This window comes from Rhinopithecus roxellana, chromosome 14 (genome assembly GCF_007565055.1).
Source record: "Rhinopithecus roxellana isolate Shanxi Qingling chromosome 14, ASM756505v1, whole genome shotgun sequence".
Taxonomy (NCBI): Eukaryota; Metazoa; Chordata; class Mammalia; order Primates; family Cercopithecidae; genus Rhinopithecus; species Rhinopithecus roxellana.
The window spans coordinates 97,743,272-97,762,722 of record NC_044562.1 but is presented as its reverse complement, the minus strand read 5'-3'; the positions used below and the strand labels follow the sequence as shown (position 1 = coordinate 97,762,722).

Below are 19,451 nucleotides of genomic sequence, written 5' to 3'. Positions count from 1 at the left end.
AGCAAGTCAGTGGTAGCTTAATGGGCATAGCATTTAATCTATGAATTACTTTGGGCAGTATGGTCATTTTCACAATATTGATTCTTCCTATCCATGAGCATGTAATGTTTTTCCATTTGTTTGTGTCCTCTCTTATTTCCTTGAGCAGTGGTTTGTAGTTCTCCTTGAAGAGGTCCTTCACATCCCTTGTAAGCTGGATTCCTAGGTATTTTATTCTCTTTGTAGCAGTTGTGAATGGGAGTTCACTCATGATTTGGCTCTTTGTCTATTATTGGTGTATAGGAATGCTTGTGATTTTTGCACATTGATTTTGTATCCTGAGACTTTTTTGAAGTTGCTTATCAGCTTAAGGAGATCTTGGGCTGAGTTAGTGGGGTTTTCTAAATATATAATCATGTCATCTGCAAACAGAGACAATTTGACTTCCTCTCTTCCTATTTGAATACCCTTTATTTCTTTCTCTTGCCTGATTGCCCTGGCCAGAAATACCAATATTGTGCTGAATAGGAGTGGAGAGAAAGGGCATCCTTGTTGTGTGCTGGTTTTCAAAGGGAGTGCTTCCAGTTTTTCTCATTCAGTATGATATTGGCTGTGGGCTTGTCATAAATAGCTCTTATTATTTAGAGGTATGTTCCATCAATACCTAGTTCATTGAGAGTTTTTAGCATGAAGGGATGTTTAATTTTATCGAAGGCCTTTTCTGCATCTATTGAGATAATCATATTTTTTTGTCATTGGTTCTGCTTTTGTGATGGATTACATTTATTGATTTGCATATGTTGAACTAGCCTTGCATCCCAGGGATGAGATGAAGCTGACTTGATCGTGGTGGATAAACTTTTTGATGTGCTGCTGGATTCGGTTTGCCAGTATTTTACTGAGGATTTTCACAATGGTATTCTTCAGGGATATTGGCCTGAAATTTTATTTTTTTGTTGTATCTCTGCCAGGTTTTGGTATCAGGATGATGCTGGCCTCAAAATGAGTTGGGGAGGAGTCCCTCTTTTTCTATTGTTTGGAATAGTTTTAGAAGGAATGGTACCAGCTCCTCTTTGTACCTCTGGTAGAATTTAACTGTGAATCTGTCTGGTCCTGGAATTTTTTTGGTTGGTAGGCTATTAATTCCTGCCTCAATTTCAGAACTTGTTATTAGTCTATTCGGGGATTCAACTTCTTCCTGATTTAGTCTTGGGAGGGTGTATGTGTTCAGGAATTTATCCATTTCTTCTAGATTTTCTAGTTTATTTGCGTAGAGTTTTTTATAGTATTCGCTGATGGTAGTTTGTATTCCCATGGGATCACTGATGATATCCCCTTTTATCATTTTTTGTTGTGTCTATTTGATTCTTCTCTCTTTTCTTCTTTATTAGTCTAGCTAATGGTCTATTTTACTGATCTTTTCAAAAAACCAGCTCCGGGATTCATTGATTTTTTTGAAGGGTGTTTCATGTCTTTATCTCCTTCAGTTCTGCCCTCATCTTACTTTTTTCTTGTCTTCTGCTAGCTTTTGAATTTGTTTGCTCTTGCTTCTCTAGTTCTTTTAATTGTGATGTTAGGGTGTCAATTTTAGATCTTTCCTGCTTTCTCTTGTGGGCATTTAGTGCTATAAATTTCCCTCTACACACTGCTTTAGCGGTATCCCAGAGATTCTGGTACGTTGTGTCTTTGTTCTTGTTGGTTTCAAAGAACTTATTTCTGCCTTAATTTCATTATTTACCCAGTAGTCATTCAGGAGCAGATTGTTCAGTTTCCGTGTAGTGCGGTTTTGAGTGAGTTTCTTGATCCTGAGTTCTAATTTGATTGCACTATGGCCTGAGAGACTGTTATGATTTCCATTCTTTTCCATTCGCTGAGGAGTGTTTTACTTCCAATTATGTAGTCAGGTTTAGAATAAGTGTGATGTGGTGCTGAGAAGAATGTACATTCTGTTGATTTGAGGTGGAGAGTTTTATAGATGTCTATTAGGTCTACTTGGTCCAGAGCTGAGTTTAAGTCCTGAATATCCTTGTTAGTTTTCTGCTCGTTGATGTAATATTGACATTGGGGTGTTAAAGCCCCACACTACTATTGTGTGGGAGTCTAAGTCTCTTTGTAGTCTCTAAGAACTTGCTTTATGAATCTGGGTGCTCCTGTATTGGGTGTATACACATTTTGGATATTCAGCTCTTCTTGTTGCATTAATCCCTCTACCATTATGTAATGGCCTTCTTTGTCTCTTTTGATCGTTGTTGGTTTAAAGTCTTTTATCAGAGACTAGGATTGCAACCCCTGCTTTTTTTTTGCTTTCCATTAGCCTCCATCCCTTTATTTTAAGCCTATGTGTGTCTTTGCACATGAGGTGGGTCTCCCGAATACAGCATACCTATGGGTCTTGACTCTTTATCCAATTTGCCAGTCTGTGTATTTTAATTGGGGCATTTAGCTCATTTACATTAAAGGTTAGTATTATGTGTGAATTTGATCCTGTCATTATGATGCTAGCTGGTTATTTTGCCCCTTAGTTGATGCAGTTTCTTCATAGTCTCAACGGACTTTACAGTTTGGTATGTTTTTGCAGTAGCTGGTACCGGTTGTTCCTTTCCATGTTTAGTGCTTCCTTCAGGAGCTCTTGTTAGGCAGGCCTGGTGGTGACAAAATCTCTCAGCATTTGCTTCTCTGTAAAGGATTTTATTTCTCCTTTGCTTGTGAAGCTTAGTTTGGCTGGATGTAAAATTCTGGGTAGAAAATTCTTTAAGAATGTTGAATATTGGCCCCCACTCTCTTCTGGCTTGTGGGGTTTCTGCATAGAGATCCACTGTTGCTGATGGGCTTCCCTTTGTGGGTAACCCAGCCTCTCTCTGGCTGCCCTTAACACTTTTTCCTTCACTTCAATCTTGGTGAATCTGACGATGATGTGTCTTGGGGTTGCTCTTCTCAAGGAGTATCTTTGTGGTGGTCTCTCTTTCCTGAATGTGAATGTTGGCCTGTCTTGCTATGTTGGGGGAGTTCTCCTGGATAATATCCTGAGGAGTGTTTCCGACTTGGTTCCGTTCTCCCTGTCGCTTCTAGGTACACCAAACGTAGGTTTGGTCTTTTCACATAGTCCATTATTTCTTGGAGGCTTTCGTTCCTTTTTATTCTTTTTTCTCTAACCTTGTCTTCATGCTGGATTTCATCAAATTGATCTTTAATCTCTGATATCCTATCTTCTGCTTGATCAATTTGGCCATTGATACTTGTGTGTGCTTCACAAAGCTCTCATGCTGTGTTTTTCAGCTCCATCATGTCATTTATGTTCTTCTCGAAACTGATTATTCTAGTTAGCAATTCCTCTAACCTTTTTTCAAGGGTCTTCTCTTCCGTGCATTGGGTTAGAACATGCTCCTTTAGCTCAGAGGAGTTATTACCCACCTTCTGAAGCCTACTTCTGTCAATTTGTCAAACTCATTCTCCACCCAGTTTTGTTCCCTTGCTCGCGAGGAGCTGTGATCCTTTGGAGGAGAAGCAGCATTCTGGTTTTGGGAATTTTCAGCCTTTTTGCACTGGTTTCTCCCCATCTTCGTGGATTTATCTATCTTTGGTCTTTGACGTTGGTGACCTTCGGATGGGGTTTCTGAGTGGATGTCCTTTTTGTTGATATTGATGTTATTCCTTTCTGTTTGTTAGTTTTCCTTAGTTTTCCTTCTAACAGGCCCTTCTGCTGCAAGTCTGCTGGAGTTTGCTGCAGGTCCACTCCAGACCCTGTATGCCAGGGTATCACCAGTGGAAACTCCAGTACAGCAAAGATTGCTGCCTGTTTCTTTCTTTGGAAGTTTTGTCCCAGAGGGGCACCCGCCAGACGCCAGCCGGAGCTCTTTTGTTTGAGGCGTCTGTCGACCCCTGCTGGGAGGTATCTCCCAGTCAGGAAGCAGGAGGGCAGGGACTCACTTGAGGAGGCAGTCTGTCCATTAGCAGAGCTCGAGCACTGTGCTGGGAGATCCACTGCTCTCTTCAGAGCCAGCAGGCAGGAATGTTTAAGTCTGCTGAAGTTGTGCCCATAGCCACCCCTTCCCCCAGGTGCTCTGTCCCAGGGAGATGGGGGTTTTATCTATATAGCCCCTGACTGGGGCTGCTGCCTTGTTTTCAGAGATGCCCTGCGCAGAGACTGGACATCTGTTTTTAAAAGTTACAAACCTTTTGAAAATACAAGGCCAAAAACTATCCCCAGTAACACCCTGAGGAAGTACTGTGAGGAGTGGAACAGAACTATCCTGTTTGTGTGTCTTTATTCTTCCTTCAGTGACATTTCAGTGACTTGCTTATCTCTTCTGTATTGCATTCATATCAACATATCAAAACAAATAAGCTGCAACAAAGTGCTTGTTAGTTTGAGAGTTTCTGAAAACACATAAAATAACCATTATGACTTATCAGTGATGTCATTTCTTTATTTTATCTTGAGAATGTAGCATGCACAACTTGCAGTTAAGTCCTGCTAATCATCGAACCCAACTAATGAATTTTAGCGATTTGAATTCAAATCCAGAAAAAAGGGATATACTTCCTTTATTACCCTAAACTGTATTGTTTTAATAAGATGCTCCCGGCAGTACTTCATTTTAAATAAATATTTGAAAGGTATTTGCTACCTACTTTGAATGTTCCAAATGCAAATGTGTTTGGCTGCAAAGTAAATAGAATGCTAATTATATATTGCCACCTAGTGGTAATGTATGTCATAACATTGGCAAAAAAGGAATGGAGTTAATGCAGTGGTTCAAATATTTTATTTCAGTTGGAATATCATTGGAATCAGTGCAGTAATTCTGTGTAATACTTCCATAGAGCAGCGTGTGTTTAAAAAAATTACAGTAATTGTTTTGCATAGTTCTTTCAATCTTTGCAAAAGTAAATCAAAATTACTTTATATTGAAATTCTATACACTTTGACACATTTATATTAAAAATAGGTTCATATCAAAACTTGAGACATTCATTGTTTACTGTAACAGTTGAGTTTGTATCTAATAAACAGATTTTGTTTTCTTATGGCCCCAACATTACTGAGCTCCCAGTTCTGGCATGAGAAAAAAAAAATTCTTAATAAATGTTTCTAAACATTTAAAATTTTTATTAAAAAATTAAAAATTTCCTTTAAAAATTAAGGGAGTCTGTGTGTGTAGATACATATGGTATCGAAGTAGAAAACAAAATGGCTCATGATTCTATCCATAAGCCCTGTTATTTTAAGAAGGTCAAAGTATACAAGAAAATGTATTAGAAGAAAAAGGAAAGAAACCTCTAACCAAGTTTCTTGGTTATCGATTTCTTAGTGTATCTATTCCTAAGATAACTGTTTCACTATGAATTATTATTGCCTATATTTGTAGAAGAAAAAATGGATGAGCCAGCATTTGCATATTTCACTAATTTGAGTTGCCTCAGTTTGATGAGGGTATAATATGAAAAAGTTTAAACTTTTTCACTAACTGCAACTAGCCATGCTTTTTCACCCCTTTCCTGCTGAGGAGTAAGTTCCCTTAAAGACTCCTTCATTAGTTTCTCTCAGTCTTTCTTTCATAACTGTCAGCCACTTTCACTCACTAAAATCATCTCATTCTGCTTATTTAAAACCTATCCTCTTAATTTTAAATGTTTTCTCCTCCCCTCACCACAAGCGTGCGGAAGTAGTGGAGAGGGAGATGGGAAAGGAAGATCATTCTCCTTCACATCTACCCTCCCCGCTGAGCTAGGATGTTTTCACTGTATCTATAGCCTGGTGGTAACAATTGTTAGATTTTTGTTTGCTTGGGATTTTGTTTGATTTTGTTTGATTTTGTTTTCGTTGTAAATACTGGTGGTCTCCAGAGATGGGCAGTAGAGGCTGTAGACCCCCTCAGCTATACCCCTACCTCCTATGCTCAAATGAAAGCACACATGGGTGCCCAATTCTGCCAAATGTGCAAACACTTTAGGAAGAAGGTACTCTTTAGAAGAAGATACTATTTAGACATACATACATACAGTCTCCTACCCTGTTTTTGTAGCTCAGAGAAAGTCACATTACTCTCAAGCCCTTCTTAGACTTTATTCACGAAAGAGTGGGAAAGCCCGTACCATCTCCCAAAGCTGCAGCCCATCTTTACCCTCACTCCACCAATGAAAAACCATTTTCTATCAATCCTTAATAACAACAAATTCTCTGGTGTAGATTTTGATAAAGTTCCTATATGAAAAAGATGCACTTCAGTGCTGAGTACCTCTGAGTGTTGACTCCTGCTTAGAGTGCTTCAAATACATCACTTTGGGGCAGGGGTTGGAGGGACCTGATGTTTGGTACTTCAAATGCTAATTAACCATCCCTAGTGTATAGACTGAAGTTAGATGACAGACATGCACAGGCACGGCACACTGCTTATACTTAACTACTTTAAAAGTAAATTTCCATATAGATAAACAAGATAATTTCTAAACCAGAAGGGACTATTTATTTCACAGATGAAAAATTTTAAGAACAAAGATTTAGTGTCCTAAGCTACCAGATAACATTTGTTAGGGCTAATGTCGTCTCATTACTACTCTTTTCCAGAGTGTCATTGGATCTTTGTGCTAATATTTTGTTGTTTCACCAAAAATTAAAATGTTTTAAATGGGATCATATCAAATTTATAGGCTAATTTAGGGATGATTGAGATGCACTTCAAAATTTCATGTGACAACTCTAAAATATCAAGGACATTTTTCTTCCCTATCATATTTGCTGCCTACTCCCCTCCCCACCAAAAGGGAAAAAGGTTCATTCTCAGAGGTCAAACTACCAAATAGAGTTACTTTCCTAAACTGACTTCCCTCTGTGATCTCCCCTACTTGCTGGTTCCTGAGGCTTCCCTTTTTGGTCTCTGATGAAAAGGCTGGGGCTTTGGTGACCCTGCTCTGCCACATCTATGACCGCATGCATCTGGGGCCAGGTGATGTGGAGGACAGAGAAGTAAAGCAATGGGGGCTTACAATCCCCTCCTGAGACTGCAGGTCCTCCAATCTGGGGGGAAGTTTCCCTTCCTCAGAGTTTAGACTCCCAGGGCTCCCCTTGCCTTCGTACCTGCTCCCAGCATGAAATTGCCTGTAGCTTGGGGCACAAGAGAACTGAGAAAAGGAAAATAAAGAAAAATGGAGGGTTAACCCATTCTTTCTGATATTAGGAGTTCTCTTTGTTCAGATAGCACTAGAGGGCTTCCTCTGGGTCTCTATCAGCCTACTTGTGTCTACTTTTGGGTTTTGGGCTGTACTAGTTCAGACCAGGGGAATACCAGAGAGAAAAAATGGTAAAGTCACCAATGGTTTGGTGGTACTTCAGATTCCTGTCCTCTTCCTCTTTTTGTGTGTTACTATTTGCTTTTCAGAGACCGCAAATAGCTGCTCTATCCTGTCCAGGTTTTAGAGCCACATTTTGGGGGAGAAACAAGGTGCAGAGCATGTTTACTCCATCTTACCTGAAACCAGAACTGAAAGTAACTTTTTCTGAGAAGCTGAACTGAGTCTATCCGTAGGGATTGAATGAACCATAATACATTCATTCATTGGGGTTCTATGCAAGTATTACAAAGAACGTGACTACTCTGTGTGCTGTTATGGAATCATTGTCAAGATGTATTGTTAAATAGCAAACTGTAGAATATTTATAAATATGTATATTTATGCTTATGTGTACATAAAATCTAGGAATACACACACAAAAAAATGGTAACCATGGTGATTTCTGAGGAGAACTAGAAGGCTGGGAGATTGAGGAGATGGAGACCTGACTGACACCTTTGTGCTATTAATATTTGCATGTATTGGCCGGTTGCAGTGGCTGACGCCTATATCCCAGCACTTTGGGAGGCTGAGGCAGGCGGATCACCTGAGGTCGGGAATTGGAGACCAGCCTGACCAACATGGAGAAACCCCGTCTCTACTAAAAATACACAATTAGCCGGGTGTGGTGGTGCGTACCTATAATCCCAGCTCCTCAGGCGGCTGAGGCTGGAGAAGCGCTTAAACCTGGGAGGTAGAGGTTGCGGTGAGCCGAGATCATGCCATTGCACTCCAGCCTGGGCAACAAGAGTGAAACTGTCTCAAAAGAAAAAAAAAAAAAAATGACATGTATTATTGACTGTGGTAGATGAGACCTACTTCAGGTAGGCCTGGTGACACATTAAGAAATAAACCAAGGAAGGAGGTGATGGGCCATTTGTTAACCTAGTCCCCTCTCTGGGCTAAATGCCTCAGAGCCAGCAGTTCTTGGCTTCTCTGACCCCAACTGCTAAAATACTCACCTTAGGGCCTGCCTGCATGAGGAACTAGGGAGATTTCGGATAACCTCAGCCATACGTTTGTATTCTTCCGTTTTATGAATGTATTTGTCAGTTCCATTGTTAAGTGAAGAAATTTAATGGAGGGCTAATCTGTGAACCATAACTGTTCTATAGATAGATATTATGTATGTATAAACACATATTATGTGTGCAGGTGTATTTTTTCAATGTACCATTTTTAAGTATACACCAATACCTGATTCCTTTCAAATTATTTTGGGCATGTATTTTTATTTTTAGGCTAATTCACCTAAATAAGATTGATCCTCATGCTCCAAATGAAATGCTGTATGGGCGAATAGGCTACATCTATGCTCTTCTTTTTGTCAATAAGAACTTTGGAGTGGAAAAGATTCCTCAAAGCCATATTCAGCAGGTACCACGTTTTTGTGTTTTTAGGAGTCTCTTTAGGATCCCATTTACTTACTGTCTGCCTAAACTATTGTTTGTGTCTCTCTAGTTAGCACATTCCAAATAAAGGAAGGTGTATCTGGACCTCTAAAGGTTGGGCACAGTCCAAGAACCAATAGCTTCCTACGGAGTGCTGTTGGAAACATTTCTAACTCAGTCAGAAGGCCAGTCTGCTCCATTTCGGAATTTAGAGGCCCTCTCCAAAGAAAATTAGAGCCAAATTTCACCTCCCAGATGGAGGGTCTGCTTTGGTGGTGCCTAGAGGAGTTCGTGCTTTTCTTTGACAGGTGAACTCTTGTAAACTGTAATGCAAAGAGCTCATGATCCTCTATGCCCTCCCCCTTCTAGGCTGAATATAGTCCCACTCTCTGATGAAGAATTAAACTATGCCTTTCCCTGGCTGAAAGCTAGTGTCTAATTTGTCGTGTTCCTCAGTACCTCTTAGCAGAAAAGTCATTACCTCCTCCAGGAAGGTTTTTGTTCAGTTAACTTGTTATTTTGGTTGGTTTTCTCTCTGCAGATTTGTGAAACAATTCTAACCTCTGGAGAAAACCTAGCTAGGAAGAGAAACTTCACGGCAAAGTCTCCACTGATGTATGAATGGTACCAGGAATATTATGTAGGGGCTGCTCATGGCCTGGCTGGAATTTATTACTACCTGATGCAGGTAAGGAGTGATTGTGGTGGAACTTTAAAATGTCCTTCCTGACCCATGTACTATCATGGGTGAGAAGACAGATGTTCTAGTTCTAGTTTGTCACTCTGTCAACCTCTGCATTATAGTACTCTCCTTGTAATTAACTTGACCTAGACAAACAAAAGTAATGTTTACGAAGGTGCCTTTAAAAATGTATAAACATTAAAGGCCTTGCATTTTGAGATGAAGTTTGATTTACAGGTTACCCTACTTGCCCACTTAGCATCACTTGGGCAAACTAAAGTATTTTGACCTATAGTTCCGCATGAAGCGCCTCTGCTCTGCTCTTGCAGCCAGTGCTTTGAATTAAAAATATTATTCCACATTAAAAGGCACAACTCATTCCAACAAATTCCAGTAATAGGAACAAAATCAATAGAAAACAAATGAGCGCTTGTTGCCTAATGCTTACTTAGAGAGCAAAGCTGAGGAGACTTTTACTTACCTGAAAAACAGCTGAATATGCTCTGCCCAGCAGTTCTTAGGATCTAATACTATTGGGGCACATCAACCAAAGTCAAATAGACTAAAGACAAATAGCATTTACTGCAGCAAACATAACTTGGGAGAGATCAGAAGAGGACTTCTCATGAGAGCATCATTTTGGGAGACTTCTGAAGCACTCCTTAAGGAGAAATTGGCACTTGTGAGTAAGAATTCATGGCAATTGATTTTTAATGGCAGCAGAGGTATCCCTGTCACCTTCCCAACACTGTGACATAAAGAAAAGTGTTTCATTAACGTGTTCAGCAGGAGTGCTTGGATATACATACTACCAGCTCTTTGAGTAGCTGACTCTTATAATGCAAGATCAGTGTTGGACCTGCCCTCTACCTATAAATAAACAAGGACAACAGAACTGAAAAACTCAAGGTTATTATTACTTTTGAATGCAGAGTCACACATTGAGTGTTAGTGGCAATCAGAGACTAACTGGCATATTTATTCTACACTTTTCAATTAGAGGTTATATAATTAGGATGTTGACATTTAGACTTAAATTTCTTTATTTTTCTGGTGCATGTCTTCCTCTCTATTCCCAGTAGTAAATGTAGATTCCTAAAAGTTTTCAGGAAAGAAGAGTCTTCTGAAGTTTCAAGGTTAGTTAGAATGAAACATATTAGAGGCCCTCTCCAAAGAGGATTAGACAGCCTTATTGAACTTTCATTGAAACGAATAATCAGAACACATAGTGACTAGACAGCCTCATCAAACTTTCATTGAAACAAATAATCATGAGACATACTCTGTCTCCTTGTGTTAGCTGTAGTAAGAAATCTGAAAACCCAAGTATTTTGACCTATAGTTCTGCAGGTTATCATCTGTATGAAATGATTTAATTTTTAATCCTGAAAGTCTATTCTAGTAGGTACCCCTTCATTAACATAAAATGAAACATTATTATTTTTAGGCCATGTTGGGTAATTCCTGCAAGTTTGAGGAGAGTCCACTCATTCTACTGTAACACTTTGAGCTTTAATGCTATTCTTTGTATAAAATGAAATCTGTCTTTTAAATAACTCAGTGCACTTTCAGAATCTTGTGGAAGTCGTATTGTCAACATTACTGTGACCCCATCACAACCACCTCCTGCCTGTGCTTCACACCACTGCCACCCCTCACCACCACATGCCCTACACCTTGCCTAGCATAACAGCACTTTGACTCTGTTAAAGACATTAGCAGTCATTGAATTAAGGACAGGACCAAAAGGAGAAACTAAAACAGTATCAAAAACGGTAGCTCATATGCTCTATGTCAGTATGTCCTTTCGATCTGTATGTTGTTATATTAAAATAATGTGGCATTTAGATCAGTCCTAAATCCTCTGTAAAAAGACAGACCTGATCTAGAGGCATGCTATAGTTTGGAATCTAGATTCCAGGTCTCTTAACGTGTTAGTATCCTTTTTCTATTGAAAATACCACCTATCTCCTCTCTAAATGTAATAACGAAAGTCATGCTTGGTTTGTCTAGTGCCATTTCTTTGTGACTTAAAACTTGCTTTATATATTGAAACCATGGGAAACTTCTCTTACACTCACATTCTCAGACATTGACTTAGGAAAATTACTTATATGTATGTAGATAACAATATTGAGAAACAATATATACAAAAGGTCGAGCACAGTGGCTCACGCCTGTTATCCCAGTACTTTGGGAGGCCGAGACGGGCAGATCATCTGAGGTCAGGAGTTCGAGACCAGCCTGGCCAACATGGTGAAACCCCATCTCTACTAAAAATAGAAAAATTAGCCGGGCGTGGTGACAGGTGTCTGTAATCCCAAGTACTTGGGAGGCTGAGACAGGAGAATTACTTGAACCCAGGAGATGGAGGTTGCAGGGAGCCAAGATCGTACCATTGCACTCCAGCCTGGGTGACAAGAATGAAACTCCATCTCAAATAAAAAAGAAAAACAATATATACAAAAGACGCTAAGAGTTAGCTAATAGCCCAATTTTATTTTGTCCCATTGTTTAAAGTTTTTAAATGAAATCACAAAAGGTTAAAATAAAGGCATCCAGTAGGTGGAAAAATTGAATGAAATCCAAAACCTCTTAATGACCTTCCATTTCCTCTTAGCCATGCTTTTTTTCTGGTTTAAATATACTGAGATCTTGGAAGGTTTGTTTGCTTCAGCAGAACTAATAATTTCCTTCTCATTTTTAGCCCAGCCTTCAAGTGAGCCAAGGGAAGTTACATAGTTTGGTCAAGCCCAGTGTAGACTACGTCTGCCAGCTGAAGTTCCCTTCTGGCAATTACCCTCCATGTATAGGTGATAATCGAGATCTGCTTGTCCATTGGTGCCATGGCGCCCCTGGGGTAATCTACATGCTCATCCAGGCCTATAAGGTACTGTGTGTATTTTTGAAAAAAATTTTTTAATAACCAAAAATTTATAATTTAAAATTAGTTTTACCCTAATCCATCAAGGAACAATAAATAAATCTCTTGTGGGACCTAAGATCACTTTGCTAAATGAATTATAATTCATTCTCACCATCTTTCTGTACCATAGCAGGCATGGTTTCATAACCTACTTTCAACAACACTTAGGTTGCAATGAGATATTGTTTATGATCCAGCATATTATCTAGCAATTCCACTCCTAGGTGTGTACCCAAAAGAACCAAAACCAAGGATTCAAATAGATACTGTACACCAGCATTCATAGCAGCATTATTTATAATTGCCACAAGGTGAAAATAATCCAAGTATTCATCAAGAGATGAACTGATAAAGAAAATATCATATATACAATGGAACATATCACAATGCAATGGAATATTATTCCGCTATTAAAAAGAATGACTTTCTGATACATATTACAACATGGATGAACCTTGAAAACATTATGCTAAGTGAAATAAACAGATATAAATAGACAAATATTGTACGATTCCATTGTAGTGCATAAATAACACTAATAAAAAGCATGCCCTCACAGAACTGCAATCAAAGGTTTTTAGTTGAGGAAAAAAAAAGATGTCTATGACCATTGGTGCCAAATCAACAAATTACAACTCTGCAGATTATTGCTGGGCACTGACATCTCATAAATAAGCTGCCAGTGTATCAAATTCTACATTTCAGAGAATTAGACACATTCATACTGGAAAAACTTTTTAAACTGCCTTATCCTACTTTTAGGAACACTTAGGTTGCAATGAGCTATTAAAAATACCTACTCAGAATATTTCCTCAGTCTTTGATGAAGATACAGGAGGCCGTAAAAATTGTAAAGGTCTATCTATTTTTCTGACAAAGTCTAGTGTTTTATACTCAATTTGCATATTTCCTAAAGAACAGTTGTTCTCCAGTGTGTAAAGAAACTTCCTAATAGTGAAGAGGACATCATAGTTACCAAAGAAGAGAGCATGTGTTCTTTGGAAGGTCACTCATGCTAACAGCAAGTTGCAAGTTAAATAATGCTGCTTCCTCAGTAACATCCATATAAACAAACACACATGCACAGAAAACTTAGACTGTACATACCAAAGTCATGCACAATTTGAAAAACAAAGAGCCAAACTAGTAGATTTTAGTAATTGTCACTAGCAATATAACACATCCCTCTGTCACTAAATCCTTTACCCTTTCTTGACAAGCCATCTCCCTCTTTCCTCCTTACCTATCAGGAAGGAATATCAATGGAACTTTCTTTTATATCCAGTATAATAGAATGCATGTCCTTTGCCTCTGCAGGTATTCAGAGAGGAAAAGTATCTCTGTGATGCCTATCAGTGTGCTGATGTGATCTGGCAATATGGGTTGCTGAAGAAGGGATATGGGCTGTGCCACGGTGCTGCAGGGAATGCCTATGCTTTCCTGACACTCTACAACCTCACGCAGGATATGAAGTACCTGTATAGGGCCTGTAAGGTAGGAGTCAGAACCACCAAATAGAAGGCAGCTCGGTGGCTCATACCTGTAATCTCAGCACTTTGGGAGGCTGAGGCAGGTGGATCACCTGAGGTCAGGAGTTCGAGACCAGCCTGGCTAACGTGGGCTCTACTTAAAATACAAAAACTTAGCCAGGTGTGGTGGCACGTGTCTATAATCCCAGCTACTTTGGAGGCTGAGGCACGAGAATCACTTGAACCCGGGAGGCGGAGGTTGCAGTGAGCTGGTATCATGCCATTGTACTCCAGCCTGGGTGACAAGAGTGAAACTCCATCTTGAAAAAAAAAGAAAAAAAAAGCAGGTCTCCCAGGAGGTTGTAGAAAGGTTCTAGTTCATCTGATTTAATTCATTTATCCCTAAAATCATAGGTCTTGGATAACAAATACCGTTATTTAAGGAAAACCTTCAAAAACCTTTCAATTAAATTAGCATTCCTTTAAAGGGACGTAATTCTACTCAGCAGCTTTTATGGGAGAAAAAATAAAGACGTAGGGTGATTTCGTGCCTTTCTTCTTAAATAACCTTGGAGATACGTGACTCAGACAGCTCATTAAATTCCTCCCACGCTGTGTACTCTCTTTCAGACCATCCTTTACTCTGCATTAATCTCCTTTCTCTGATGTGAAGGTAGTGTTTGACTTTTCAGAGTAATTTGTAGAGACAACCTCTTAACTTTCGGGAGGTCTCTGGAAGAAATCACTATACTAATTTAACTTGGTCTCATTTTCAGTTTGCTGAATGGTGCTTAGAGTATGGAGAACATGGATGCAGAACACCAGACACCCCTTTCTCTCTCTTTGAAGGTATTTTGTACACTTTATTTATTTGCCTTAAATAATATCAGCGTCTACTTCTCTGCTTGCTAATTAATGTATTTGAATTTAAGTTTTATCAAAACATTAAATTATTCTTAAACTACTTTATTTCCTAATATGCTAAATCGATATTAAAAATCAATTAGCACGTGTGCTACCACAGTCCCAATACTGGTAGTCATCGAGTTACTCCCTTTTATGGAGCCAGGCACATGTTGGGCATTTTGCAGATGCCATCATAAATCATTCAGCAAAAAACATACAGGCACTACTACCTTCATGTCATAGCCGAGGAGACTGAGGCTCAGGAGCTTACGTTTGGTAAATGGCAGGGCTCTGACTTGAACTTGTCTGGCTCCATTCTCTCTCCAGTCTTCTACTGGGATATAAGGCTGAGCACCTCACTAGTGATCTCTTCTAATGTTGAACTACAATGTCTGTAAACATAGACAGAGTTACACTTCATTTAAATCATTGCCATTAATATTGTAATGTTGTTAATGTTAAAAAAATGGAGCCATCCTTTGTTTTTGCAGAGTTGTAACTGCTCTCAGGGGGTGTCAGTGAGGTGGGGAAAAAGCCATAGGATGCTGAGGGAGGAGGGCCAAGAGGACATCCCCACCCTCCCCTCCAGTGTGGCCTTGATTCAGACCTTAGGGACGAGGCTGTCACTGGTGGGCACCCTTTGTTGATGTTTATGTGTTTGAATAGACCGAAATGCTGTTGACTTGTGGAGGGAAAAAAAAGCCATCCTATGAAATGGAGTCATTTGGTATAATAACTTTTGCCTCTTTCTCTTTCTTCAGGAATGGCTGGCACAATATATTTCCTGGCTGACCTGCTAGTCCCCGCAAAAGCCAGGTTCCCTGCATTTGAACTCTGAAAGGAAAGCATGCCACCTGCAACTCACTGCATGACCCTTTCTGTGTATTCAAACCCAAGCTAAGTGCTTTTGTTGCTTTCCAAGGAAACAAAGAGTCAAACTGTGCACTTGATTTTGTTAGCTTTTTTCAGAATTTGTCTTTCATTTGGTTCATTTCCATTATCATTTACTTTTACTTAAAAGTATCCAAGCAAGTCTTTTAACTTTAATTTCCATTTCTTCCTAAAGGGAGAGTGAGTGATATGTACAGTGTTTTGAGGTTGTATATATATGTTCCAGAACTTGGAGGAAATCTTATTTAAATTTATGAATATAACCATCTGTTACTGTTCTAAAAATGTTTAAAAGAAACTCAATATAGATAAAAATAAATATGTGACTATTACTGGGTATTGCACTTCACTTTTCTTTAATATTTTCCTCCAATTGGAGGGCAAACAATTTTATGACTTGCTTTTCTCTAGGTGTTTCATTTTGAAAGGGGACAAAAATATAACGAAATGCTTCCAGGAGAAAAATTCCAGGAATTGCAATCTGGACTTGGGACCTAAATATCATGTTTAAAATTCTTGATGCCTATTTAGACTAGAGGTAAACATACTTTCAGATTTGCCTGTTTTTGTCAGCAAGGCATACAGGCTTCAGAAGCCAACATTTTTAATCAAAAACTTATAAAACGTGATGATCATTGTGAAAATTCTGAGTCGAAGGTTAGTTCAAGTTAAGCTAAGAATAACAGTTTGTGTTTTCTCTAAAATAATCCGGGTTTTTTGGAACTCTTTATTTAAATATGTTTGTTTTTCAGTATTCATATAAGATCAGGAAGCTAATTTTCTATGTAGGAATATGCTTTGACCTAGGATTTCAGTCCACTCTGACTGACTTTCTAAACTTTAACTTGAGTTTTTTACAGTGACTATGCACTAGTGCTGACTCTTTGGTATAAGCCATAAAATATTTTCCTTCTTATCAGTTTTTATCTGAACTTTGATATTTTCACTAAATAGTACAGTATTCTACTTCGCTTTAAAAAAGGGGGATGAGAAAGGGAATACTATGTAACCAATAACTTGAACAAAAACACTAAGCTTTTAATAGAAATGCTTTTTGTTGAGGAGGTATTATCCAGAGTTCATGCTTAGAACAAATGCATCATTGTGTATCCTAGGCTTAACAATTCAGCAGTTTCTGAGACCACAGAATCAGATTTTCTGTAGTAGATAAAGACTCCCTGGTGCTTCAAATTCTGTACAAATGTTTTGACTCATCAGCTTTTACTCCTCCTCCTTCCAATACTGCCTTTGCCTGGCTTGTTTTGTCTCTTTGCAACTGATTTTGCAAAAGAGATTTTGCAACTGATTTTGCAAAAAAAAAAAAAAATTGTAGCTTTAAAATAACAGGGTCTAAGTATTTTAAATGTGCCTATTTCACAGCTCTCTTGGTGACAAAAACATGCTATTTTTATTGGAACTTCAAACCAAATCCCCAGAGTGTGTGCTGGTTCCTGCAGGTAGCAGTCTCCTATTATCTCCTGTTTAGCACCAAAAGAGCTAATATTATTGGAAATCAACCCTTTAAAGGCCACTGGCAGTAGGATTTAAAAAGCAGCCCACTGCTCAATTTCTAGGATCAGCTTCCTCCTTCTTAACTTGTGTAAGTCGGCACTACCTTGTGCCTCTCAGATTGCTGAAGTGCTGCTGGTAAGCGTGTGCATGCTCTGCCTTTCTTGTGAAAGTTTTCAGTCAGCGACATCAGCACTTACAGTAAGAAGTAAAAGTAGTGCACAGCAAAGCTAATTTGCCTTTGTCTGTGGTATTCAACTTGAAAGAATAAAGCTCATTTGGTTTAGTTAAATGTCTTACTCTACTGTGCCTATGCTTTTAGCTACGTTACTAAGCAAGGGAAAAGAACACTTTCTTTGAGCCAAAGGAGACTTGATCACAGTTCTCCAAGTATCGTGATAGCAATGCTTAACCCCAGGAAGATTTCAAGGCAGGGAGAAGAACATTTCAAGTAAGATTCTTGTTAACCCATTTATGCCTAGTGTTCCATTACTGGAATGCTAAGCTTGTGGGAGTCGTTTACATACTACTGCTCAAAGTCATTGCCAAGGTCTGATTTTTCACACAAAAAATTGCAACCCCCAGCATAAATGGGTTAGCTACGGTCATCTGTTAGCAAATTCATCCACACAAACACAATTCAAGTTTGTTTGTTTTTTTTAAGCTTTTGAAAACTTATTAAACTGGCACAATTTTATATGTATACTATTTGTTGTATTTATGCTTAAGAGCAAAAAAGTTTTGATGGGATTTTAAACTCAGGCAAAGCCTACAACGCTGAGACAATCCCCTAACATGGTAGTAACTAAAGAAACTTATACTAGGCTTCTTAGTTTTAAAAGATAGTGGCATCATTGTTTCAGTTCTAGTTCTGCTATATTTTTCTCTCGGATATTTTTCTTCTTGGTAAAAATCCTTCCCAGAAGTTGCTTCCTAGAAAACTCAATACCATCTCTCATCTCTGTACAGGGACTAGGTAATAAAACCTTCAAAGGTTACCAAGCAGTGTTCATTTATCCCGTCACATGTTTCTGTTTCTATAGTAATTTAGAAATTGCAAATAGTTAACTTTTCATCTTGTAAAAAATGTTAACATTATCCTGGCTATTTCCATAGATACCATGGACTATTATTACTATCCTGACTATTTCCATAGATACTATGGACTGTAATGTGGCCTGAGTTGTCAGTCTTTAATCCTGAGTCATGTGGCTCTCTTTTTATCTTTCATGTCAGTTCCAATTATTTGGCATCAAAAACCTTCATGGTAGGTAGAGTTTTAGGTAAAAGTGGATCTAGGGTTACTTTCTTTATTAACATTTCCTAAATAACTGAATTGAGAGACATACTCTGCTACTATGTCCCTCAGGTTAATTTTTGTCTGATCTTATGATGGTCCTGCCTTTTACTAGCTACTTTAGAAATAGAAAATGTGAAGAGTGACTATTTACGCATACACTCCTTTGGCTACTAGAACTCATCTGTAGTCCTTTATTATTTACACTGAATTCCAATTTCATTTCTGCTTGCGCTAAATAAGAGCACCTCATTCCTGTGTTTTCTGTACTATTGAGCTATAGACGAACTGTTTCTCTAATTATAAAGCAAACTGTTTGGGATATTCAGGGAAACTGCCCAAATGTTATATTGTCATTTAATGGGAAAGGCTGGGATCATATGTATTTTCATGTTCTGTAAAGGATTTGACTTACTGGTTCTCAATAAAATTTTATTAGGACTATATATCATCATGTGCTTTTTGTTTGGTTTGGTTTAAACTTGAGAAATATTTTCCCTCAATGGCAACTGAAGGTTTTTTTCCTCTATACACCCATTTCCTAGGCTTTGTTCTTTTTTCCTCATTGTTGGATAAAACAAGATTTTCTCTACTGTCTGATAATAGAGATTTATAAGAGGAAAATATTTTTAAATCTGATCATTATAGAATTAGGAGGAATCTACGAGGCTTCAAGAACAACAGTGTATTAACCATCTCATAATATAAGAATCTGCTGCGGGGTTAATAACTAAAGGCCTAATTCTAGAAATTGATTTTCCTGCTGACCAATTCTGCTTTGAATAGAAAAGGGGGGATTAAATGAGGCATAATCATAAAATATATATGCAGAGGTTAGAAAAATTTTGCTGAGTCACTTGGGATGACTTTGTGCCACTACTTTTTATGACACAGCTAGTTAGTGTGACTTAGCACAACAGAGATTTGACAAATTATAGAATACTCGTTTTCATCTCTAAATTACAATTTGTGTGCTGGTACATATGATGAAAATGTCCTTCATACCCAAAGTCTGTTTATTGAATGATAATACTGAGGATAAATGCAGAGTTACATTTATTTCTCCTAT

The 19,451-nt window shown here is 38.4% G+C and overlaps 1 protein-coding gene across 2 annotated transcripts in view; it reads left to right on the top strand.

Moving 5' to 3' along the window:
- LANCL1 (LanC like 1) overlaps positions 1 to 18,828 on the top strand; it is a 45,183-nt gene extending 26,355 nt beyond the window's left edge. For both annotated transcript variants that reach the window (XM_010354920.1, XM_010354919.1), the window contains exons 5-10: positions 8,553 to 8,688; positions 9,244 to 9,390; positions 12,092 to 12,274; positions 13,628 to 13,804; positions 14,556 to 14,628; positions 15,447 to 18,828. In XM_010354920.1, the coding sequence (XP_010353222.1) occupies positions 8,553 to 8,688; positions 9,244 to 9,390; positions 12,092 to 12,274; positions 13,628 to 13,804; positions 14,556 to 14,628; positions 15,447 to 15,523 (793 nt within the window). In that variant the 3' untranslated portion in view covers positions 15,524 to 18,828. The remainder of the gene's footprint in view (positions 1 to 8,552; positions 8,689 to 9,243; positions 9,391 to 12,091; positions 12,275 to 13,627; positions 13,805 to 14,555; positions 14,629 to 15,446) is intronic.
- The last annotated feature ends 623 nt before the right edge of the window (positions 18,829 to 19,451 follow it).